This window comes from Misgurnus anguillicaudatus, chromosome 2, assembly GCF_027580225.2.
Source record: "Misgurnus anguillicaudatus chromosome 2, ASM2758022v2, whole genome shotgun sequence".
NCBI lineage: Eukaryota > Metazoa > Chordata > Actinopteri > Cypriniformes > Cobitidae > Misgurnus > Misgurnus anguillicaudatus.
Genome location: NC_073338.2, coordinates 40,781,540 through 40,807,400, shown reverse-complemented (window position 1 = coordinate 40,807,400; position 25,861 = coordinate 40,781,540). Strand labels below are relative to the sequence as shown.

The following is a 25,861-nucleotide window of genomic DNA, read 5'->3' as shown; positions in this document are numbered from 1 at the left end:
GTTTACTAAAAACAGCAGTATTACTGCATTAAACTGTATTAAATCTTTATTAAGCAGTACCATTTAAATTAATTTTTAAAGTTACAATAAAACGGAAGTATCGATTGTCTAATGTTTCCCTCGCCGCGATGTATGTCAGAGTGAAACGGCTTATGAAATCAGAAAAAAAGGTGGGCGGGACTTCAATTTGTTTATCGAGAATTTATTTGATCGTTGGTAGTTGGGCCATGTTGTTATTTGCTAATCGCTGCGATCTTTTGCCAGGCCCCGCCCTCTCGCCATTCCTCGTGCCTGGAAGTAAAGAGAGATCGTTTAAAGGAGTGGAGAAGCGTTTTTATTCAAGATTATAAGGGCACATTCTTTTTTTTTTAAATAATCAAGTTTACAGATAAGTCATTTGTAAAAAAAAAACAATATTTAAAAATTTTTTTTTACGTTTTTAAAGCAACACTACAGATTTTTTTTTACCATAAAATACCACTTAAAACCCGGGTGAACGGCCCTTTCTCATTCGCTTTGCAGCCCTCAATCTGCCAAAACCGTACTAAAGAAGTTTCCAACCGTCCTGTAGTTCGAGTGAAAACTACAAAAACTTGCTTCACGGAAGACCTACAATCCAATCAAAGCCAGCTTTGCTGCAGTAGGCTAAATTATTTACGACAGTGGTAATGGACAATTCCGCTTCCAACCTGTAGTGGGAGCAAAGAGCAAAAACTCTTTAGTGTTGCTTTAATTTAAATTTCATTTTGAATTTGATCAACTGAAGTGCTTTAAAATGCGCAACTTTGTTCAATACATTGACATATTTAGACTAAAACTAATTTTCCTCGTCTGGCTCGCACGCGCACGTGTTTGCGCAGCTTTCAAAGTATACTCAGCGCGGCTACGCGCTGATGGTTGTGTTCGACATGTACACAATACAAATGATTTCTGATTTAAATTATCCTTCAGGGCAGCACTGATTCATGACATTAACAGTACATTAAAAAATGTTGTATAGATGAAGTAGGGAATCCACCATTGCAAATAAAGTTTAGAACAAACGACAAGAAAACAAAGAACAGGAATCAAATATTATGGTGACGAAAATGCTCCACTGCTTTCTGTTCTTGGAAGGAGTAAAAATAAAAGAAGAAAAGACGATGGTGTGTTTGTGCAAACGTTGTCTATTGGTTGTTGTGGAGTGTCCTGTCTCAATATTTTGACCCGCATGCGCTGTTGTACGCGTACTGTCCACGCGGTCTGAAATTTTGGGTGGCACGCGACGGTGCACGCAAGCGACCGCGGACTCTCCTGATGACTAAAATAACGTCATGCGGACGACCCTAGTATACCTTCGGCTTTAAAAGTAAGGCGGGGCTTCTTAAGTATTTGGGGTGGCTCCTCCCCCTTTTGAAGTAGCCAGTAATGTTTAGTTTACCTCACAGCCTGGAATGTGATGAGAAGCGGAAGTGCAGAATTATTTCACAAAAATCATTAATCCGAAGTAAAAGTTTTGATTTTGAATTCGTACATCTTCTAAATGTGAATTTGTCAGTGTTTTTAGCATACTAGTATTTAGATATCCTTAATGCTAACATATTTATACTAAAGCCAGTAAACTTCAATTTTGATTTGATAAAAAATATCAAGTCAAAGAGACAGTCACCTTACAGCACCAATCTATTACGACTATTCAGTGTTTTTTTATAAGGTCTATGTGTGTTTTGCTATGTGCTCAGGGTACGAATATTAGTTAACAACCGGTGTCAAGAGACGTAAAATCCATGTGTTTATGCGCGTGTGCTCGAGTGTTTGTTTACTCGTGCAGTGGGTATTGAGTACCGCATGGAAATGTAAAACCCATGTGAATGTTGCGCGTGTGTTTATGTTTACACGAGTACTGTTATTTAGTGGCTTGTGTAGAGGTGCGCATACCTAAATGAGCTGCTGTTTAATGGTTTGATTAGATGATGGCAGTAATCAGTGAGAAATGAGTCGAGCGCTGAAAAGCTCGGTCCCTCCCTTCTCAAGCACACTCGCAAGCGCGCGCTTTCCTTACCGGCGGGTGATTGACGGCCTGAGGGTTTTAATGGCACTGGAGAGGGAGAGCTGAGGTCGGAGTTGTCATGGCAACAAGGCGAAGGAGGCCTCTTTCACCCCCTCTTCCTCCTCCTCCTCTCTCTCTCCTTCTCTTTATGCACCTGAACCGAGCCGCATTACACACACACACTCAAGTTGTGATGTTCCTCCCCTCTGTCCGCAGTACACACAGCGCTTTGTGTGTGTGTTTAAGTCCATGTGTGTTAAGGCATATCTAGCGACCACAGTCTCTCTCTCTCTCTCTCTCTCTCTCCTCGTAAAAGCGAGCATTAATACTCTCTGGTCGCCCCGGGTTACGGTTCACCACACGCCTCCTGTATGGCTGTGCTAGCTAGGATTGGTTGGGTTTGGCATGAGGGACTGTGTGTGCGCGTGTGTGTGAGAGTGTGTGTGTGTGTGTGTGTGTGTGTATATGTGTGGCACATGCTGTAATTCTGTGTATCAGCTTCATAAAGCCCCACAGATTCGGATCTCTGAGCAGAACAGGAACCAGACCCTGGATTGGTACCTGCGTGTGTGCGTGTGTGTGTGTTTGTGGGTATGTGTAAACTGTACTACTATCTTACCCATGTTTGTGTGTGTTAGGGATGGGTGGTATAGCTGAAATATAGCTAAACTTGATATTTTTAGCCTTTTTGATATTAGATGGATATCTCCGTGTTTTGTTTTGTGAATTTGCTTTGGCTAAAAAGCATACAATGCAATTAAAATGCTTTTAAAAACAAATAATGTTGTATTTATGTTATAGACGGTTTCATCTGGATCCGAACTTTAATTCCGGTTTCGTTTTTTTAATGGTCTGACTAGTTGCTAAACTGATCTCTTAAACAAATGCCTCGTCGAAAACAGGGAACTACACTAACCTTTTCCACTGGTGGCACTTGCGCTACCAACCTTTTCAGTTACTGGCGCAAAATATGATTTGGTCGCACATATTTTTTTCAAGTTATATTAAGGTGCTCTGGATAATAATGAACAATAATGAAACTGTATTGCATACAGATATGCTTTTTATTTTACTTGCCATCTTTTAAACCACATGCCGCCTTGTTTTCTTAAACGTTGCAGTGTTTCCTTCCCACAGATCTGAAATTTACTTGGTGGTGGTAGCCGGTGAAAAGGGCAATTATTACCCACTGACAAATAATGGTCTACTATGCATGTGACGAGGAACTAATAATGTGTGACACAACACAATACTTTGATTTATTGAAAATTAATATTAATTTCACATTATATTTCATCAATCTAACCACCCCAAACTTTCTTTGCCATTAACAAAGCTGACACTGTTTGTCAAAGCACCACGAAAACACTTACTGTTTTTGCACTGATATATGAAGCAATTAGACCCCTTTTATCAAACTCAATATAATACAATACTATGTAGGCTATAGTATATTAATAGACAGTGCAGGTCTATATATTATAAATGTGACTGATGTTATGACTGATGTTATAATGGTTATAATTTCTATTAGATAGGCACTTTTACTGCTTCTGCTCTATCTTTCTATTTCTCTCTTGCCGATTTAAAAAGCTTAATCCACTCATTATTTCAGATTTAAAAGTCTACTTGCTGTCCCGGTGACAGACTTTACATTGCTTTGCTCGTTCAGTGCAATGGGCTTGACATTAGCACTGCTTTTTGCTACAATCTCTGTCCAAACTTAATATGGATATGGTTTTAGAAAAGATATGGTTTATTAATAATAAGATTATTAAAAAAATGTGATGAAGAAAATGCAGCGCGTGGTCGTAACAAGAACCATCGCCATAGAAACCGAAGGCACGCTACTCGAGCTTTAGCGCGGTAGCGCTCATGGCCGTTTTCCGATCGACTCGGGTTATAAACACAAAATTAATCAGACTTGGGACACAAAGTAATTAAACTAGGACCTAACCGGACCCGACAGACCATTTAAAATATAAACCCGGAACCATACGGGTCCCGCGTCCTCAGTGAAGAAAGACCTCTGCTCAAGTTCAGAAACATGGAAGACACTGCGCTTGCGTCGCGTCGCACCTATTCATTGAGAAACAACTGAGCACGCAAACGCACACTGATAGGGAGAGACACGACGTGCTTTCACACAAAATGAAGCCAACGTGTTGTGGGCTCAGAGCACGTTATAAAACGTATTCTTAAAATCCACATTTCTGTTTTAATAAATGCTCATAGTAAATCATAGCATATTGTCTAAAACATTAGGTAGCACATTTGCGACCCATTAAAAATTAGGGTCGCAACGACAGTTCAAAAGGTCGCATATGCGACCATTTTGGTCGCAGTGTAGCTCCCTGGAAAATAACAAATGTTTTGGTTTCCCAGGTAATCGATGTGTTGTTGTTTTTTGCTTGTTATATAAATAAACTACGTTTAAAGTACTTTGTGGTTATTTATTCTTAGCGGAGTTTACCGGAAGTTACGTGCGGACCGCGACAGCCGCTTGTTTATGTTGTTACTGCTGAAACCGTCTATACCTTCATTTATTTATATGCAACATCTGGCATGTATATTATTTTAGATGTTTTTTATGCATGTTCCTCTATAATGTTTTTGACAGTTTTCTTTAACACATTAATTTAATTAAAAATTACTTACTTTACAATAAATCTTTGGTGTCTCCAGGGTATGTATGTGAAGTTCTAGCTCAAAGTACCATATTATAGATAATTTATTATAACATGTTAAAATTGCCACGTTGTAGGTGTGAGCAAAAATGTGCCGTTTTGGGTGTGTCCTTTAAAATGCAAATGAGCTGATCTCTGCTGCGTTAAATGGCTGTGTCGTGGTTGGATAGTGCAGATTAAGGGGCGGTATTACCCCCTTCTGACATCACAGGGGGAGCCAAATATAAATGAACTATATTTTCACATGCTTGCAGAGAATGGTTTACCAAAACTAAGTTACTGAGTTGATCTTTTTCACATTTTCTAGGTTCATAGAAGCACTGCGGACCCAATTATAGCACTTAAACATAGAAAAAGTCAGATTTTCATGATATGTCCCGTTTTTAAATAAAATGTAAAGTTTGAAGATTTATTACTTAATAAATATATAAATATAACACACACGTGATATAAAGTGTTATTAATATATAAACAGGCCTATGCATATTAATTTGTATGTAAACATAATAGTTTTAGTTTTAGAACAAACACGTAGGCTATAAATATAAGTAAGATAAAGCAAACAATGATGAAATATTTAATAAATATTATTATATAGAATACATGATAGTATTGCTTTTATATGTACTTTAGCGATTCATAACGGAAAACTAATTGATTTACCAATAAAGAATACATTATACATATACATATACATTACATCCATGCACACATATAAGTAGCCAAGACATTTAAATGTTTTATTTATCGGAAAAATAAACGTAACGTGATGAAAACGCTATAAGAAACATTTTACTAAAAGGAAACATAGGGAAACAGACTTTGACAGAACACCGTATTCATAAAAATCACAATTTAATGCTAAAACACTTCACACCGCTACTGCAGAGCTGCCACTTTCTGCCACCAGTTGGGCTCCGCCCACAAAAACATCATCTTTGTTTGCAAACACACAAAAGGTCTATATTTGTAGCAAAACCCAAAAATACATTATGTGGGTCAAAATTATACATTGTTATGCTAAAAATCATAAGGATTTTAAGTAAATATAATTTTTAATTTCCTACTGTAAATATATAAAAAAATCATTTCTATATATTTTGATTTTTTTGCACCCTCGCATTCCAAATATTCAAATAGTTGTATCTCAGCCAAATATTATCCTATCGTAACAAACCATACCATACATCAATTGAACACATATTTATTCAGCTTTCAAATGATGTATACATCTCAATTGACTCAATTGATAAAAGAAAATACCCTTATGACTGGTTTTGTGTTCTAGGATCCTGTGTGTGTGTGTGTGTGTGTGTGTGTGCGTGCGTGCGTGTGTGCGTGCATGTGTGTCAAAAAGATTGACACCCCTTCAGCTCCGCCCCCTGTCCCGATAGTTTGTAAGTGGGTATAAAGGAGATTGTGTTAGTTTGTGTATGTCTTTGAGGTCTGCTATAAGAGAGAGAGAGGGAGATTGTCTGTGTGTATGTGTGTAAGGTCAGGGGTGGTGTAGCTGTTTGTACGGTGGATGTAGAGAGGTTTGAGTTACAGCAGGGGGAGGGTGTGTGTGAACCGACTGCCAGCTCTTGCTCTTTAATCCTCTCTTTCTCTCTCTTTCTCACTCACTCTCTCATAGAATAGACTAAGCTGGCAAACACACAAGCCCCCAGCAGCAGCAGCAGACAGTTAAAGAGAGAGGGATCGGGGCCAACAGAGGGACGAGGGCCCCTGTCTCCAAGTGTTTCACTAGCTTAGTAGATACCACTTGAGCTTACTTGGGTACTGTTTGCTTGTTTTATGTCCCTTTACGAGGAGAAGTCTGTACACAGATACATGAGCAGGGTTTTCTGATGCAAATAAATGTCTGATGGTATTATTGGTCCGTTTAGGAGTGGATTGGTAAGGAGGTGTAATAGGCTAAATATACAAGTGCTGTGTTTGGATGGTCAGTTATTCTTTTTAAAGGTATACTTGGGCAGTCCGTGTACATGTATTTGCGCTGTCCGCATGACGTCAGTTTCGTCAGGACACTCCACTACAAACAATAACACAAAGGAAATAGACGGCATCTTTTCTTCTTTTATTTTCACTTCTTCCAAGAACAGAATGTTCCTGCATAATGTTCCCAAAGAATTCCTGTTCTTTGTTTTCTTGTTGTTTGTTCTAAAAGTTGTTTGCAAGGGTGAATCCACTACTTTTCTTCATCTATCCAAAATGTTTTAATGTACTGTAAATGTCGCGAATCAGTGCTGCCCTGACGGACTGGTAGAGTAATAATTAATATTAATTAAAATTAATAATAAGAAATCATTTGTATTGCGTACGTGTCGAACACGGCCATCCCCGCGTAGCCACGATGAAGCCCATGTGAGTATACTTTGAAAGCTGCGCGGACGTGGATAAAAGTATACCAGGTCGTTTAATAAGCCCATTACTTTGGCCTTCCATCATGGTGTCAACATTTATACTTTATGGTCATGGTGTCAAAGTTTTTTTTTATTCCTACTGAGCAGCACAATGTAAATATGATGGTTTATAAATATGGTTTAAAGGATTAAATAATAATGTCATTAAAAATATCTTTATTTAACAAGATATTCAGTCCAAATTCACTAAATTAAAATGAGTGAATTTTTCTTGCTGAATTTTTTTCTTACTTGTTTATATTGTTGTAGTCACACTATTCTTAGTAGCGATAGACCGATATATCGGGCGGCCGATATTTGTGAGTTTTATGTGTATCCGCATCGGCCGATATGTGGCTGCCGTGTTCGCTGATTTTTCTGACATTAGTTACAGACAGTGCTGGAAGCCGCAAGCGATTGCAGGTCATGTGACTAAAAACAACCAATCTTTTCATGACAACATCGAAAGCTCGTCCTAACAGCTGATCATAGCCTAACAAAGCGGGTTTTTATTTCTCATGTCTATGGGGCGGTTTCCCGGACAGGGATTAGACTAGTTCATCTAGACATCTTTTTTAACATATCTTAAAATACATCAGTGCCATGTGTTTTGCCTCAAAATGGACACAAGTAATGTTTTTAGTGAGGCATGTTTGTTAAAACTAGTTAATTTTTTTTATTAAACTAAGCTCTAGTCCTAGTTTAAGATAATTCCTGTCCGGGAAACCACCCCTATAAATATTTGTATTAGTAAAGTGCTAGAAATCAATATCCTTTTCTAATAGTTCCTCATCATTGTGGAGAGTGCAGTTCATGGTTCCATAGCACCCTCACCTTTTTTTACTATTTGTTAAATATTTTTTTTTTAAGTTCAATAAATGTTTTAAATTGAGACTTGTAACATTTGGCATCATCATTGTGTCATTTTTATGAAGTAAATTCAGTAAGCAAAAGCAGTATCAGCTCCAAATATCGGCTCAAGAAAATCGGAGGCCTGAGTCGGTCATCGGCTAAGGCTGATGAAACAAAAATCGCATCGGCACTGAAAAATCCATATCGGTCGATGCCTAATTCTTAGATATTGTTTCAATAACAGTTTCGCTAAACGTTATTATTAAAAATGCATTGTATTGGCTGCCAATAATTGTGTCATCAATTCAAAACCATCAGCATATCGGCTATATAAAATAACATAAAGGCTATTAAACTGAAACTGTTTATTACCTAACCGTGTGAAGGCACTGAGCTGTGTAATGTCTCTTGCATCATTTATTTTTTTTCTAAGTAAAATAATTAAATACTTTCTTGACTTTATTGTCCTCGAGAGGCAATTTGTTATGAAGACAGCAGTATACGTACACAACACACACAATAATGTGCATTTCATAAGTCCTTTAAAAAACATAATTGCAGCAGGAGTAAAGGAAGTCTTGTATCTGTTTGACTTGCACAGTGGGAATTTAAATCTTTGGCCTGAGGGGAGTCAAGAAATTCATCACACATAGCACATAATGACTCGCCAAAACAAAGACATCGGTACAATATTGGGCATACAATATCAGATAGAAAGCAATAAGTTACAAGAAGCTATGGTTTGCAGTGAATTTAGGCACATCTTTGCCCATTTTTGTTTGGACAAAAATACTATTGGAGGATCCCTAAAAAAATGCATAAATGCAAAAGTATAAAGCATCATCTCTTTATTATCGGTCTGTATTCATTCTTTCACTCTCTTTATTTCCCAGAGTGCAGCAGCCGCCCCCAGCCCTGTAATGGGCAACATGCCTCCCAATGACGGCATGCCCGGAGGACCCATGCCTCCCGGCTTCTTTCAGGTAAGCACTGCTGGTTTCATTCTCACTACCTCTTACTCGCCCTCTTTCATTCATCACCCTCTCACGTCTGCGCTCGATTCATTTATTCATTCATGCATTCTCTCTGTGTGTGCGTATAGGCTGATGGTGGGTCTGCCTGTGCGGTTTTGACAGCAGCCTAGCTTTGTTAACAGTGAAAACTATCTGAACTGTGCTTTTTTATGTACATTTGATCACTGTGGCATAGCAAAATATGATAGAAATATAATATGATGATTACAACATGACTACAGAAATTATTTTAAATCGATGCAGTGTTTCCCACTGTTTTTGGACTGATCAAGCAATATTTGTGTAGATGACCCCTTTTATGAAACTTTTGAATACACTAAAATGTATAGTATAATAACGATAGAAAGTGCAGGTCTATAGATTAAAAACAGGTCTAGAGATAATAGACGCACGTTTCATCGGACTAATGTGTGGTGCTGTGATTATGTGTCTGAGCAGTACTTCCGGTCTCTGTTTAATGGTCTGACTTTTGACTGCTAAACTGAACTCTTGAACAAATACCTCGTTGAAAATAACAAATGTTTTGGTTTCCTAAAGACGAGGGAAGATGGCGATCACTGCTTCGTGAAGGGAAGTTTGGCAGATGATCTGTAGTTAAGATTGTGTACATTATAGTACACATTCTACACAGTAACGTTAGCTCAGTGTAGTTTTTTATACGCTTTAGCTATGATTTAAACTAATTGCTTGTTATCAGAAATAAACTACTCCACTTTGTTGTTATTGATTCTTTGTGGAGTTTACGGAAAGTTACGTGTGTTCCATGAAAGCTGTTTGTTTATGTTGTTACTGCTAAAACCATCTATAAATGTGACCGGTGTTATAATGGTTTTTGTAGCTTTCTTCACTTTCTATTAGATAGAGCAGAAGCAGTAAAAGTGCCTCTCTTGCAGATTGAAAGAGCTTAATCCACTCATTATTACAGATTCAAAAGTCTACTTGCTGTCCCGGTGACGAGTGATTTACATTACATTACTTTACATTACATTACTACATTACATTACTTTGTATTTTGTATCAGCTTGAGCTTTTGCTCGTTCAGTGCAATGGGCTTGACGTTAGCATTGCTTTATTGCTAAGCAACCATCTCTGTGCTCTGAGCTTTTTTAAAACTTTTAAAGACCGGGGTATACCTTTTGTCCGCGGACGCGTGCGCAGCTTTCCAAGTATACTCCCCTCGGCTACACGCGGATGGCCGCGTTCGACACTATACGCAATACAAATGATTTCTTATTTCAATTATTAGTCTGCAATACAAATGATTTCTTATTCAAATTATTAGTCTAACAGGCCATCAGGGCAGCACTGATTTGGCGACATTTACAGTACATTAAAACATTAGGATAGGTGAAGAAAAGTAACTGATCCACCATTGTTCTTGGAAGAAGTAAAAGTTAAAGAAGAAAAACGATAGTGTGTGTGCAAATGCTGTCTATTTCCTTTGTATAATTGTTTGTAGTGAAGTGTCCTGTCTAAATATTTTCATGCGCATGCACTGTTGTACGCGGACTGTACGCGCACTGTCCGCGCGGTCTCAAATTTTGGTCCCTCCTGATGACGAAAATGACGTCATGCGGATGGCGCACATACGTGGACGTCCCTAGTATACTTTCGGCTTAAGTTGGCCTGTAACGATTAATCGTGTGTCCCATTACATTATTCTGAATTGCAAGGGTGCGATTGTGTGTTTCATGCACAGCTTGTGCGTGTCTTACGGCATTTGGTCAGTAGGAAGTCCTTATCAATCTAAAATCATTATGAGTCGGAGTCGTTTATAACGTGCATTTAAAAAAGCAACACTCGTTGAACAAATTCATTCAAAATATTCTTTATTATCATGAAATACCTGAAACAATTTAAGGAACGGCGATATAAATATTCTTGTAGACATTTCCTGGAATAGCGTTTGTAATGCTACTTCTGTGGCACAAAGGGAGTTTCTGCACGAGAGCGCCCCTAGCTTTGGGATGTGCCAGGATTTCACCGTAATTCATTCAAATTCATTCAGCGAGAAAAAGCGTATTTGCACGATTAATCGTTAGCCCTACTTTTAAGGTGTAAAAAGATGGTTTATTAATAATTATAGTATAAAAATAGGAAAAGTGCAGCGCATGGTCGTAACTTTCAAAAAAGAGCCAGTTGTTATCGTCGTTGTAGCGCGCTTGAAAATGCACATGAGCTTTAGCGCGTTAACGCTGACTGACTCTGATCACGACTGTTCTCCAAACGACTCTGCTTTTACACACAATGTTAATCAGACCCCGGACCCAAAGTAACCAAACTGGGACAGACCCGGACCCGACTAACTATTGAAAGAGGACATATCATGAAAATCTGACTTTTCCGTGTTTAAGTGCTATAATTGGGTCCCCGGTGCTTCTATCAACCTAGAAAATGTGAAAAAGAACAACCCAGTAACTTTTTTTGGTAAAACATTCTCTGCAAGCATGTAGGTCATTGAAATTTGGCTCCCTTTGTGATGTCATAATCTGTCTTAATCTGCACTATTCAACCACATCACTGCCATTTAGTGCAGAGATCAACTTAAAATGTTATTTATCAAAGAGTGTGTCATTATCACAAAAGAACAAAATTTGATGCCAGATATACTTGGCCGGTTGTTAATATACCTGGGTGGGCCGTCAAAGTAAAGTCAATGTGTGGAAAACACTGTCCTTTATTATTGTGCTGTCTGTTCTCATAATTTGCATATGGGTCAGGATATGGTCAATTAATGCATTCATTTGAACCAATTTTTCAATACATAATTGCATTAAATTAATATGCTACATTGACAGAATCAATGGGAAAATAGCAGGGAAAGTTGCAGACTGTTATAAAACAGTTTTTGTTGTATGTGAGAGATGGGTTATTCAATCTTCATGTTCTTGTTCATGTTCGGTACATGGCGATCTCCAGTGTGCTTGTGAATGTGTTATATATTTCTTTATTTAACACATTTCATTGTGCTCCTTTTTTTCCTCTACAAGTCATTCTTGTTGTCTCGTTTGCTTGCAGCTCTATTCATTGGACACTTCTGTCTCTGTTGTGTTTGAACGCTGTGAAGGTTTCACGTATAATACACGATGTGCTTTAGTTGAGAAATATATGATCAACCTATGAATGGACAGTCTATGAAAACACCTTCTAGATGAATGAATTCATATTTGCGGGGCTTGTATAATCACTTGCACTTAAACAGGAACGTTAGGAGTAACAGGAGACATTATAAGGGATTGAGATGGACTGTATGTGTTTGAGTAATGGCACAGCTTTCTTTAAGCCACACGACTCGAGTCAGCATTCATATCTGTAGCACAAATACATTATGTGTGGGATTACTTTACATTTATGCATTTGGCTGACACTTTAATCCAAATTGACTTACAGTGCATTACAAGGTTTACATTTAATCAGTTGTGTGTTACTCAAGAATCAAACCCATCACCTTTGCACTTCTCTACTAACTAACCGAACACTTATTGTACAGAATTGAGATGTTGATATAAATAAATTGTTGCATCAAAGATTTCTTTCTGCCTGTTTACAAGAAGCAGCACACAAGCTTGCTAATGAAACATGCTTGTGCACATCCCTTCCCATGATGCAGTAAGGGAGCGTTTGCTCAGTGATGGACAGGTCTGGCATTTGGCAGTGTTAGTGATAAGGGAGAGCCGAGGGAGGAGATGATTTCTACCGCTGTCTGGAATCTATACTGTACGGGGGAGCGGTTTGAGGAGAAGGAGGGTATGAAGTGGTGCGGAGCAGGATTTTCGGAGAAGCAGAGCAGTGCTATTTATATTAGATCAGCGCTGAGGGAGAAAGAGAGAGAGAGGTGTGAGGCGTTCTGTTGTGTGTGTTCCTGTCGCATGCCCATTTTGCACTGGACATGAAGGCTGACCGTATCTTTCGCTGCCCGTGTTAACAGGTTATAGCATTCACGCGCTAGTTTCGGCACAGTGTCATGCTATGTTGTGTGGTGTTCACACTGAATTAGTGACCATTTTACTGTATAAATACAGTAACATTGCACAGCATGTTATATGGTTTAACATGTTATGTAGTTATATAGGGTGTTTGTTGGGGAAAGAAGCATTTGACAGGTTGTCTCAATTAGGGCTGCACGATAGATCACATTCGATTGTTATGCACATTTCGTCAGTAAAGGCGGTTTTTGGTTGGTTGTAAATTACCATCACCTGTTTTCAGATGGAGCAGCATTTACTACACAAAGCCGTAGTTCACTGACAAGCAGGGCAATATCGCATTCATTATCACAGGCGATACGTCCATGATAATGAATGCGAAATTGCCCCGATTGTCAGTGAACTACGTCTTTGTGTAGTAAATGCCGCTCCATCTTATATCGTGCAGCCCTAGTCTTAATAGCAGAGTTGTGGGTAACGCATTACAAGTAACGCACATTACGTAATAATATTACTTTTCTGAAGTAACGAGTAAAATAACGCATTACTTTTTAAATTTACACATGAATATTTGATTTCCTTTTTAAAAACGTAATGCAAGTTACTTTTCAGTTTAATTAATTAAATTTAAAAATAAAATAATGTACTGAATTAAACTGAACATATTACTGTAAAATTACGCACTCTGTGCAGCTGAGCGGGAACAGTTTGAGTCAGAAACGGAGATGGCAGGGCAGAGCTTGATCATAAAAAGACCTGCAAGGCCTGAAAGAGATCAAGCCTCAGCCAAGTAAGAAAAAGTAACGCAAAAGTAACTTGAAAGTAATGTAAGCATTACTTTCCCTGAAAAGTAACTAAGTAACGCAATTAGTTACTTTTTTGTGGAGTTACTTAATATTGTAATGCATTACTTTTAAAAGTAACTTTCCCCAACACTGCTCAATAGTAAATTAAGCTTTTTGCGTAGGCTTATCTCTTACGGTACATTCTGGGATGCAAACCTTAACGTTTCTCATTTACTTTTTTATAATGGATGACGTCATGTGTTCCAGAACTGAATTGTGGATCCGTCATCGTCGCGTAACTGCCATTGCTTGCGGCAAAAGTTGAACATTTCTCAACTTTTCATGCGCCAACGCGTGCATCAGCCAATCAGATCGCCTTATGCAAATAACCTAGTGCGAGCCAGCCAATTACGTTTATGCAAGACCGGAGCATGTCTATCGGCCACTGTTATTGGCTGTTGGCCACGCTTCAGACAAGCCTTCCATCAAGCCTTAATGCTTTCGTCCCGTGTGAATGTACCATACACTGTTCGAATAAATGTTTAAAAGATGTACCCCTGCTGTCACTGGGATGGTACCCTTTCAAAAATACAACTTTGCACCAAAAGAGTTCATATTTGTATCGCTTGTAGAATAACACAAAGCTCCATATTAGTAGGTACATATTGGTACCAAATGTGTTGGGAGCTTTTTAAAAGGGGTACTGCCTCAGGACAGTAGTGTTTGTATTTGAGATCATCACAAAGCAAAGTGCCCATCCGTTACTTAATTTGTTGTACAGAAGAAACCAGTAGGTATGCTCCGATCAGTCGACCGTATCGCTCGATCATCGCATTAAATTACTCGATCGGTACTCGCTAAATTAGCTGATTTCATGAACCGATCTTTCTATTTACTTGGGCTCCTAAATGCGGGTGCAATTTAAGACCATTGCGTGTGCAATTTGAGACCATTTTTACGCAGTGCAAGCATTTATACAACCTGTTGCTCATGTGGATTTGCAAATTAGTTTCTCTTTCTGCCTTGACAGAGATCTGTGTATTTTCTATGAGGGCGCATTCCAGTCCTAGCTCGACATGTTATCACATCCCCATTAAACAGCGTACACAACATATCTATTGCGGACATTGCATCTTCATGCTGAACGTTTATTATTTGCATGCTTTTTTAAGTTTTGACAATTTAAACTTTCATTTTACTGTTCTTGTCCGTGTACACCCAATGCGTGCACACAGACAGCCTGTTAATCAGCACGAGTACAGAACAAAGATCTCTCTCATGTTTTAAAGCTGCAGTATCCTAATTCATCTCTCAAGGATATTAAAGAGGAAATCACTCTATGCACTTAACTGAAGAACTGTTGTACTTTTTTAAAAATGTGTGCATACAGTGAAGTGTTTTATTTTCATTACTTTAAACAGGCTTTTTAAAGGCATATTGCATTGCTCTTTGTAGAATAATTATTTGTTGTGCTTATTTATTTGATTCTCTATTAAAACAATAATATAGGCTCCCTAATTACTGCAAATAATATAATAAAGGCAACATCTGTGGTATTACTTTATCTAAAAAATAAAGATCAACAGTTGCAGTCATCAAAGAGCTTACATCAGCTTGAAGAATCTGTATCGGCATTGTTATCGGCCGATCATGACAACAAGAAACCACTCGGTATCAGCTGCAAAAATCCTGATCGGATTTATTATCATGAAGATACCTGAAAAGGTTTGAAGAACAGCGATATAAATTTGCCTAAGCATTTCCTGGAGCTGTGTGTGTAAATGGTACTTTTTCTCCGGCACATATTGAGTTTCTGCACAAGAGCGCCCTCTGGCTTTTGAATGTAGCGGCATTTCATAGTAATTCATTGAGAAACATAGCAGGCAATAATCACACAATTTATCGTTCCAGCTTTACTTAATTGTAATGAATTTACATAGGATTTTAGGTATTAAATTCCAGTTCACACCAAGATGATAACTATAAAGATAAAGGTTTAAAAAGTTAGCAAAATATAGCGAGGAACAATTTTGTCAATTCAGGGGAATATTTGCTAGCTGATCAACAATAAAACATTAACATTAATTTGAATTTAAGGGGCTCCCACACTTAAAACGTGAAACTGCTGTGCCGAAGCCTACATAACGTAATCGCCTATTGCTGTGCATGCAAATTTTTATTGTTTAAGGAATTTTATAGTTACTTTTTTGTGTGAAAGAATCTTTCCTGTGTTACTGCTAAAGTGCTGAATGAGCTTTAATTTTCAGATCCTTTCTTATTTATAATTGATCAAATGGGACAGTTTGCGTTATATTTCAGCTACCACTGTGTGTGCTATCCTCTGCACTGTTTAACGCGTTTTAGTTTAAAGTCTGTTTAGTCAATGATATTTTCATCCATACTGTTTACCGTGGAAGAAGCTAAGGTGGAGGGGAAGATGGGCGGACAGAAGCGGCGAACGGTGAAAAATGAAGGAAAGTGGGACGCAGAGGAGGTTTACTGGCAGAGAAAGGTTGAGACGGAGCGGGTGAGAGAGAGAGAGCAGCGGGGCGATCTCCACTGATGTTGTGTGTGATGAGGTGTAATGAACAGTCGTGACCCCAGTGCTACTGTGAGTTAAAGAGGCCTTGAGCATCCCTAGACCTCTCTAATCCATCCCTCAGACTCAATCTGAAAGAGGCAAGAAGCCAGGGAAAACACACACACACACACACTTGTGTATTCCGGTGGTATCAGCACATGGTTTCTGGGACAGCGAGTGGAGCAGTTCTCGTTCCAAACCCCGCAGTGCTCCGTTCTCATGGGGAGGTCAGCAACGGGTCAGGGATAAACCAAAGGCAAAATATCACCCATGCTAGCTCCAAAAAAAAGACCTGCTTGGGTCATACGGTGCATGTTTTGTCAAACGTTGCGTCAAGTAAATCACTACAAAACTCAATTCCATTCTAATTTTAGTTTTTCAAATGTTGTGCTTTTTATGTATACAGACAGAACATTAAATTATTTACATGTATGCATTTTGCAGATAACTAAAGGTGGGTGATTCTCACGAAATCCGTGTCCAGCATCAGAATTTTTTAAAAGCCCTTGAAGCAAATTTGTTTTGCACATATAAGATTAAGGTCTGAATTTACTATAACAATTATTTTTGAAGGATTTAAAACATATTTCCTATGAAATTATTTACATTTTTCAGATTATCATTAACAAAAATTATCATTACCGCAACACGATATTACATTAAATATATGCATTTACGAACTCATGTTTCGGTAATGAGAACTAAAAAGTTGTCTAGGTACTATGACAAAAATTTCAACTTTTATCTGGAGAGAAAAATTAGAACTGCTTACCTGGTAGCCATCTTGAGTGTCACAGTCAATTATGTCCCTTCCATCAATTTTTTTTTAAATGTTAGTTCATTGAGGGCTTAAACAATGATTGAAAATTGTTGTGGAGGATGAGAACATTTTTCTTGGACACATTTATATTCCTTAATTATTGTCTCTACATTTACCAATGATCACCAAATACCACATATTTCTTTACTGTAAATGTTTATAGTATAACATGCACTGAAGCTTTTTTATTTTTTATTATGAATATTTCCATGTCAAAGAAACCAAATCCAGTCATGGACACGTTGCGGTAATGAAATTTTCCTTTTAAATGTGGAAAAAGCAACAAAATTGGTTTGTATGATGTCATTTAAAATCATGTGCAAAAAAGTGCAAGAGAAGTTGTACTGTATGTTTCTTATTTTGATATTCTTTCTTTGCATTTACTTTTTTTTATCAAAATGTTTACTGACTCCTCATAAGTCTAATTTCCCGAGAATCACCCAGGTGCGTTCATACCAGATGATTCGCACGAATGAGGCGGTGCGAATGACACATTTGGGCGTTTGGTGCGCATAACGCGTGATTTACGCGAGTTGAAAAATCCGAACTTTGTGGATATTCCCGCCGCGTTAACCAATCAGGAGTTTGCTCTAGTAGTGACGTGATAACGATGTAGCGAGCGGAAGCAAAAAGATGAAATGACAATGGAGGACAAAATTGTGGCTGTTTGCGTTATATTTCAGCTACCATTGAGTGTGCTATTTTCGACAACGTTTAGTCAATGATTTTTTATCCATACTGTTTACCATAGAAGAAGCCAGGTGGAGGGGAAGTTGAGCGGACAGAAGCAGCGAACAGTAAAAAATAAAGGAAAGTGGGACAAAGAGGAGGTTTTCTGGCATAGAAAGGTTGAGGTGGAGCGGGTGCATGTAATGCCTGTAACGTGTGATTTACTCAAGTTGAAAAATCTGATCTTGCCGAATATTTGCTTCGCATTAACCAATCAGGAGCTTGCTCTAGTAGTGACGTGATAACGACGTAGCGAGCGGAGGCAGAAATACAAAACGACAATGAAGGACAAAATGGGACTGTTTGCATTATATTTCAGCTACGAAGCTACAATCATCGTCGCTGTATGTGGACACCAGGAGCTGTACGACACATCTTCATACTTTTATAGGAACATACATATTAAGACTACAAGCTAGCTAAAGCCGTCAAATTGAGCTTATTCGCGTTTGGTATGAATACGCAGTTATAGTGCAGTCAAGTTTTACATTTTTTAATCAGTCAATGTATCAGTAAGTGTTTCCTGGGAATCAAACCAACAACCTTTTGAGCCAATGCAATGCTAGTACCAAATGTGCACCCATCAGGTGGAGAACAGGGGGGATTTTTATCTGGAAATGTTGCAGGCAGAATTCAAACCTACACTCCCTGTATGAGCTCCACAGGTCAGTAACTACTAGTCCACAGTTTAGTTTGTTAAATCTCATTCAGGCATGTCACAGCAGCCGTGTTTTTTTAATGGTGTGGGTGGGTCAGTGTTTTACCCTGGGCAGATCTGTTGTTAAGTGGCTGCGGTTTGTGTTGCAGCTCTAGTCATCAGCTCAAAGATTTCCGGTAGTGCTGGATGGATGGTTTCCTCAGCCCCTGTGAAAGCAGCAGGAGGGCTTGTCTGAGGTCTGAACGTTGGCCAGAGGTCAAGAAGCTGAAATACGTGTGGGTCACAGCCACATATTATGCAGACAGACAAACGAAACGTGGAACAATACATTTTTTTTTTAATAAAATCTGTTAGCTTGATTTATTTTCTTCCTTTTGATGAAACGTTAAACTGTTTTTCATATGACCACTTGCACACATTTAAAATGATGCAACATGATTAATGTTTGTTATCGATAGCCGATCTCAAATTAAACAGCAGAGATGTTTAATGTCCATAGAAATATCAAGGTTTGAGTATTACTGTAGTACCGTTAGATCCAAGAGCATATCGCACCAGGAGAGGTTTGCTTTGTCAACACTGCCCCCGTGTGGTCAGAAAGCGCTATTGCAGCCATCTCTCATGTCATTCATGCTAACTGCCCCTTTAGGGCCGGTGAATGGAGATTGAAGGGCTCTCTGTTGATAGCCATGCCAGTAAGTGGCAGGTTATTATCTTTTCAGAGGAGTCGGAAGTGATTTATAAAATCACTGTTTTGAGATCCATTCCGTTACCTGATTGGCTAAATGTTCGACGGGTCCTGCGGGGACCCGTAATACCTTATGCTTGTCATTGGGTCTCGAAAAGGATAAAGAAAGAAAGTAAACCCTGTGGTACATCAGTCATGTGTTCCTGTTCCTCGCAAAAGCTTGACTTGAGCTTAATGCATTTTGTTTATTTATGACTTCAGTTACCGGTGCTCCGTACTGTAGTTATGTAAAGTGAATAGTTTAATGGGTCTTATGAGATTAAATTATTAATTTAGGGAAATACATCTACCACATGTACTGTATACAAACAAACAGCACTGCATTCTTATAGATACCCATGTTTTAAAAGAATTAAGAGTAACGCTTGCTTGTTCAAAACAATGCTACTGATTTTTAGAACATTGCTGTCTTTCGCATATGAAAAAATACTGTAGGATACTATGGTATTTACTATAGTAAACCATAGTACAATTCTTAGACCCTAGTTTTGAACCTTACCATAGTACCCTGCTGAAAAAAAACAATAAAACCATTGCAGAAATTCCTTTTTGTAGTGTGTTTTGGGACATATTCCATTAGGATTTAATGGCATCACCAATAGAACCCAACAAATACCAGTAGAGACCAACAGATATCCATAGAGACCATTATAGTTTCCAATACAACCAATAAAATTACCATTAAAACCAATAAAATTTCTGTAGTGCTGTCTATTGTTTTTTTAGCAGGGTAATTTATATTACAGTATTTAGTACAATTTACAGGCAAGCCTGTGACGTATCTCTTTGATCAAACCAAGCAAAACAATGTATATATTTATCTGACACTCTGTAAGTAAAGTATGTAAACTTTGCAATTTAAAACACGAATTCTTTTACATGATTCAAAATGTTTGGCTTATATTTGTATTTAATGAACCACTAGACGAGAAATAAAATACAAACCTTAAGATGTCTGTAATGTTTGTTTAGTAAAAAACGTTAATGAAATGATAATGTTTCATAAAGACATATTTAAAAGATTGTTGTTTTATTCATGTTCTCATATTTATATATCAAACTCTGATGTTAAAAGCACCAGGGTTGTTCCAGCGGACGACGACTTCTATCTTCTTCTTTGTGTTTGTTTTTGGCTTTATTGCTCGCGTCGCCCCCTGGTGGTTCAAAAATAGTGCAACAGCGAGCGCGTAAACTATAAACGCCTCGTCTGTTTGGTGAGACGCGCGCGCGATCCGCGGAGGCTTGCGTTGCGGACCAAAGCGCGAGTATAAACAAAGCTTACGAATGGGGCGGAAGGCGCAGTGGGACGGCAGAGTCGCAGAAGCCCCTCCCATGATGCGAATTTCCGCACGAATGTCTCGAATTACTAGAATTTATTCAACTAGAAAATGTTCAAACGTCCAACTATGCGTGAATAGCGTTTTTTTGCCACCTCTACCGCGGCTGGTGTGAACGAAGGGCAAGAAAATACCAATACATGTGAGTATTACCGAGCCCCTAAACGACATACGCTGCGTCCAAAAACTCAAGGCAGTGACTTGTTGCCTCGCTGCCTCATGAGGAAATGACTTCGGAGGTATGAAGGCAGCTCAGAGAAAGACTTTCGGACACACTTGAAAGGCAGGGTGTTTGAAATATAAACAGAGAGCGCCTTTGTGATAACTAATCACATATTTGAAAACTACAATACTAATTTCTCGCTAGAAATGCAATTAAAAGGTGTAAAAAGTGAAAATCTACCTTTATTTACACTAAATTTGTGGTCCAGTCGCGTCCTTGGCCGGCATTTTATTTTTTCGAACTCGACCGGGCTCGACCAATCACATTCTTAATGTACGCCCACGCATAGGTATCTCAGGAGACAGGAAGTAAACCAAACATTGAATTCGGACATGCCTTGATGCCTTCCTGCCTTGGAAAGCTGCATCAGAAGGCAGCAATTTAGAGTTTTCGGACGCAGCCATAGTTTCGTGTGCACTTGCGAAACTAACATTTTTGCTCCATGTCCACTTAGGGGCTCCGTAGATTATTGAGATATTTAGTTTAACAAAAATGTATAAATAAAAAAAATAAAATAAATATTGAATACAAATCTTTAAGAATCATGCCGATTGTTTTGTTTGGAGTTTACATCTTGACCACTAGATAGAATTCTTCTTATCTCTGAGCTTAAACAGTGACAGGAAGTACTTGCATGGGGTGCATCACAAATTTTTCTTAATGACAGCTTTATATCCTAATATATTCCCAAAATAGGAAATATCCCAACATATCGCCCAGTGTCGCATTTCATCCCTTGTATCGTGATATCGTATCCCAAGATTCTTGCTGATACACAGCTCTAGTATCATTTCTGTAATATGCTACAGTATACTACAATTTACTACAGTGTACTATAGTAGCTAAAGTGTACTACCATACTTTTATGAGCTTTGTGGCATTGTTAAGATGATTCCTTACTGGCCGATGTGAAAGTGTCGTCCTGCAATGGTCTTCAGATACAGTATGCATTGGTCCCTGTATGTTTATTTATGAATTTTGAGGTATCATTCATGTTCGTAGCACAAGATGTACAAGTTAAAATAGAAGTTTAGTTCTCATAAATCGCCATTTTCATTAAACGCATGTTGTACGCAGTGAATGTCTAAGACTGAGTTAGTTTGTGTGTATCTGTGTGTTAGGGTCTCAGCATCAGGCTTCATTGGAAGGCCTTCTGTGCGTCTCTCATGTCCCTTTTCTCTCTTTCAGGGCCCTCCCGGCTCGCAGCAGTCACCACACGCACAGCCTCCCCCACACAATGCCAGCAACCCCATGATGGGACCACACGGCCAGGTAAGACACAACCCCAGCAACCCTCATACACATACAGCATATCCTCTGCTATACTCTCAGAGTCACGTGAGACGAGCAGTATAAATTTACACGGTTATTTATAAGAGTGTGGGTCTTATTAAGAAACGTACAAGGACAGGATAGTTTCCTGTTTTAGAATGAGGACGTGTCCAGGAAGTTCTGTGGTTTTACAGAGAGGTGAAACATGAGTGTCCCGTCTGTAGGCCTTTGCTATTATTTAGGTTGATATGAATGGAGCAAGGTTGTGAAAGAGATGGGCTGTGCTGTCATGTTTTGAATTCATCATCATTGCGCTGAGAAATTCAATTTTAAGTTCTCATTAAAGTGTATCTTGACTCAATTTAGTATGAATAGTATATGTAAATTAACAATGTTTACCTTTGTCTCCATGTTATCTCGACAGAGAAATTTATGTTTATTTGTTAGCAAGCGTTTTAGATGACACAAACACTAGCACACCATACAAGTCTGCCTTTTACTGACAAATAAACATGAGGTTTTTGGTCGAGGTACAGTAGAGAAAGTGTAAACTTCATTTGTTTACGTATGCTACTGACACTGTAACAAAACAAAGCGGGGTTGTAAATCATCAAAGTTACACTTTAACTGAGGACTCATACTTATTTGTAAAAAAAAAAAATTCCAATCCCTTTTTCAGAGTAACAAAAAACTAGGTCCTTATAAAAGATATTTTTAAAATACATTAAAATAAATAAAATAAATTATGATGGACTTCATAAAAGACATTTACTCTGTTGGTAACATGTATGCAAACCGGCATCAAACAGATTTCCTACTTTTTTATAATTTTTTATAAATAAAACACATTTAAGCTAGAAGTATAGTTTCATTTTCACGCATACGCAAGGGTCCGCGTACAGGCGAAAATGTCTTTATCAGAATAGTATGCGCGCACTGTACGTGCACCGCAGAATTTTTGTAACCATGCGTGCTTTGTGCGCATAGGTCGTGCATGCACATACAGAGGAATGTAGTATGTAGCCCAGGAGATGCATTGCATTTTGTCACAATGTACATGATAAAGAAATTTGCGACTGTATACGGACACTCGCGTATGCGTAAAAACTAAACTATACTTCTAGCTTAAATGTATCTTATTTATAAGATAAGACACATTTACGCTAGAAGTATAGTTGCGTCAATATAAATAAGACACATTTGAGATAAACATATAGTTTAATTTGTACTTATACAAAAGTGTCCGTGTACAGACGCAAATTTTTTTCATCAGAATAGTACCGGTAAGGCTGGGTCTGCCATGCTTATTCTGAAGTCTCGTGAGATTTTGTGGGATTTCCTGTGTTCACAGTCGAGACTCTGGTTAAAAATCTGTTAGGTGCAAAACGGTTAAATCTAGGATTTTTATCCTCATTTAAGCTAGAGGCCTTTTACGCATTATATATACATATAAATAAGACACATTTGAGATAGAAGTATGGTTCCATTTTTACTCAAACGTGAGTATCTGCGTACAGATGCAAATTTCATCAAAGTAGTACGGGTAAATAAGACACGTTTAAGCTAGAAGATGAGGTTGACGCATTATATATAAATAAGACACATTTGAAATAGACGTATCGTTTAATTTTTACTCGTACGAGAGGATCCGCGTACAGACGCAAATTTCTTTATCGGAATTGAACGGTAAATAAGAGACATTTAAGATAGAAGACATTTGACGCATTATATATAAATAAGACACATTTAAGCTAATAAAGTGTACGAGAGGGTCAGCGTACCGACGCAAATGTTTTCATCAAAATAGTACACGCGCGCTGTACACACAGCGGCAGATTTTTCTAGCCACGCAAATTTTGTGCGCGTACTGTAGGTTGCACATGCATGTACATGACAATGTAGTATGGTGCCCAGAAGATGCAGCGCATTTTGCCAAAATGTGCATGCGCCAAATCTCTAGTCAAATAAACTATGCTTTGCATGGTCGTAGGTTCCGACCATGCACGTACGCTTGCATACGTGTTAAAAACAAACTACACTCCGGGCTTTAGACATTGTGACCCTTTAAATAGACTACCTTATGGCCTAATTTTCATTTACGTTTTTTCTTTCTTTCCTTCTGTTTCTGTATACTGGGAATATCGAGGTATCCTTCACACCCCCTCCGTCTTGAGTCACTCCCTACGAACAGTATAAATAATTCAGCCTCCTCCTTGTTCTTGTAGATGGGTCTCCTCCTCTACACCACACCCGAAGCCCCTACCCTATCAATACCACATTAATATTGTAGAGCTTACCGACACACTGCGCCATCGCAAACACGTGCCTGAATTCACAAGCATGCCAACCGTTGCGATCATCGTAAAACATGCGCTTATTTGTTCTCAGTGGGTACACGGATATCAAACTGTTCTCACAACAGCGCTGTGGTTATACGACAGCTTCCAACAATGCCGAAAACACACCGGTTAGCTGTTAAGACACACTCGCTCATACGCCTATGCGGCCTATACTCCATCAGTAAACCAACATGTTTCTACGAAGGCCTTAAAGTTGGTGCTGATCTCTTAGGAGCTTCCCACAGGCCTTTACCGCAGAAGCAGCGTCGGGTTTCATCTCAGCTCTTATGGTTTGTATGTCAGGACGCAGGCATGGTTGCGTCCTCATTCGGGTTGCTGTGGTCAGTTTCTTCCTGACCAGACTTTCACTGGAGTAACGTCTTAAGTGCACAAAACCAGCACAAGAGCCTTTTATTGTCTTTAGGTTAGCTTTGAGGGCTGAATGGAAGCAGTCTGTATTGATGGACAGAAGGAGAGATGTCAAATGTACATATTTGATGTCGTCTTGCATTAGCTTCTGCTCTCCGTGCATCTGTCTGTCCATTCCATCTGCTATAGCCTGGCCTGCTGCTCTCATTCATTATGGTCTTTACAATGATCTACACGTGCTCCCAAAATGCAAAATGTTTGTAGCTAATGATACTGTTTTTGCTTCTCCAGCCTTTCATGTCTCCACGGTATCCAGGTGGACCACGGCCGTCTCTTCGCATGCCAAATCAGGTACAGAAAACTATATTTTTAATCATATATTTTTAATCATACATATATATATATATTTCTGCTTTGTGGTTAAAGTAAAAATGTGTGTATTGCTAAACTTCGCTTCATACGTGCAGTAAATGGCATTCTGCGTGTATGTGAAATTTAGGGATGTATAATGTTGAAGAAAAATGGGATAAATAGTGGGTGTTAAGGGGACACTTTTTTGAAAATAAGCTTATTTTCCAGCTCCCCTAAAGTTAAACAATTGAGTTTTCCGGTTTTGGAATCCATTCAGTCGATCTCCGGGTCTGGCGGTACCATTTGTAGCATCGCTTAGCATAATCCATTGAATCTGATTAGACCATTAGCATCGCCCTCAAAAATGACGAAAGAGTTTCGATACTTTTCCTATTTAAAACTTGACTCTTCTGTAGTTACATGGTGTACTAAGACCGACAGAAAGTTAAAAGTTGTGATTTTCTATGCCGATATTGCTAGGAACTATACTCTCATTCTGACGTAATTCTGGCTTCGCTGCCAACCATGGGTGCAGCAGGTGCAATGATATTACGCGGTGCCCGAAAATAGTCCCCTTGGTAACTTTCAATAGCTGGGACTATTTTCGGGCACTGTGTAATATTGTAATTAGGGCTGCACGATTTGGGTAATTTTTCCCATTGCGGTTATTAATGCTAATATTGCGATGTGCGATCGCGATTATAATAGATGGTATCATG

General features: G+C 38.6%; 1 protein-coding gene across 2 annotated transcripts in view; it reads left to right on the top strand.

The window, feature by feature from the left end:
- Positions 1-25,861, top strand: part of LOC129442895 (single-stranded DNA-binding protein 2) — a 111,433-nt gene that overhangs the window by 59,722 nt on the left and 25,850 nt on the right. Inside the window, exons 5-7 of one of the 2 annotated variants that reach the window (XM_055203209.2) lie at positions 8,864-8,953; positions 22,000-22,083; positions 25,083-25,142. In XM_055203209.2, the coding sequence (XP_055059184.1) occupies positions 8,864-8,953; positions 22,000-22,083; positions 25,083-25,142 (234 nt within the window). The remainder of the gene's footprint in view (positions 1-8,863; positions 8,954-21,999; positions 22,084-25,082; positions 25,143-25,861) is intronic. The other variant, XM_055203210.2, reaches the window with a different exon arrangement.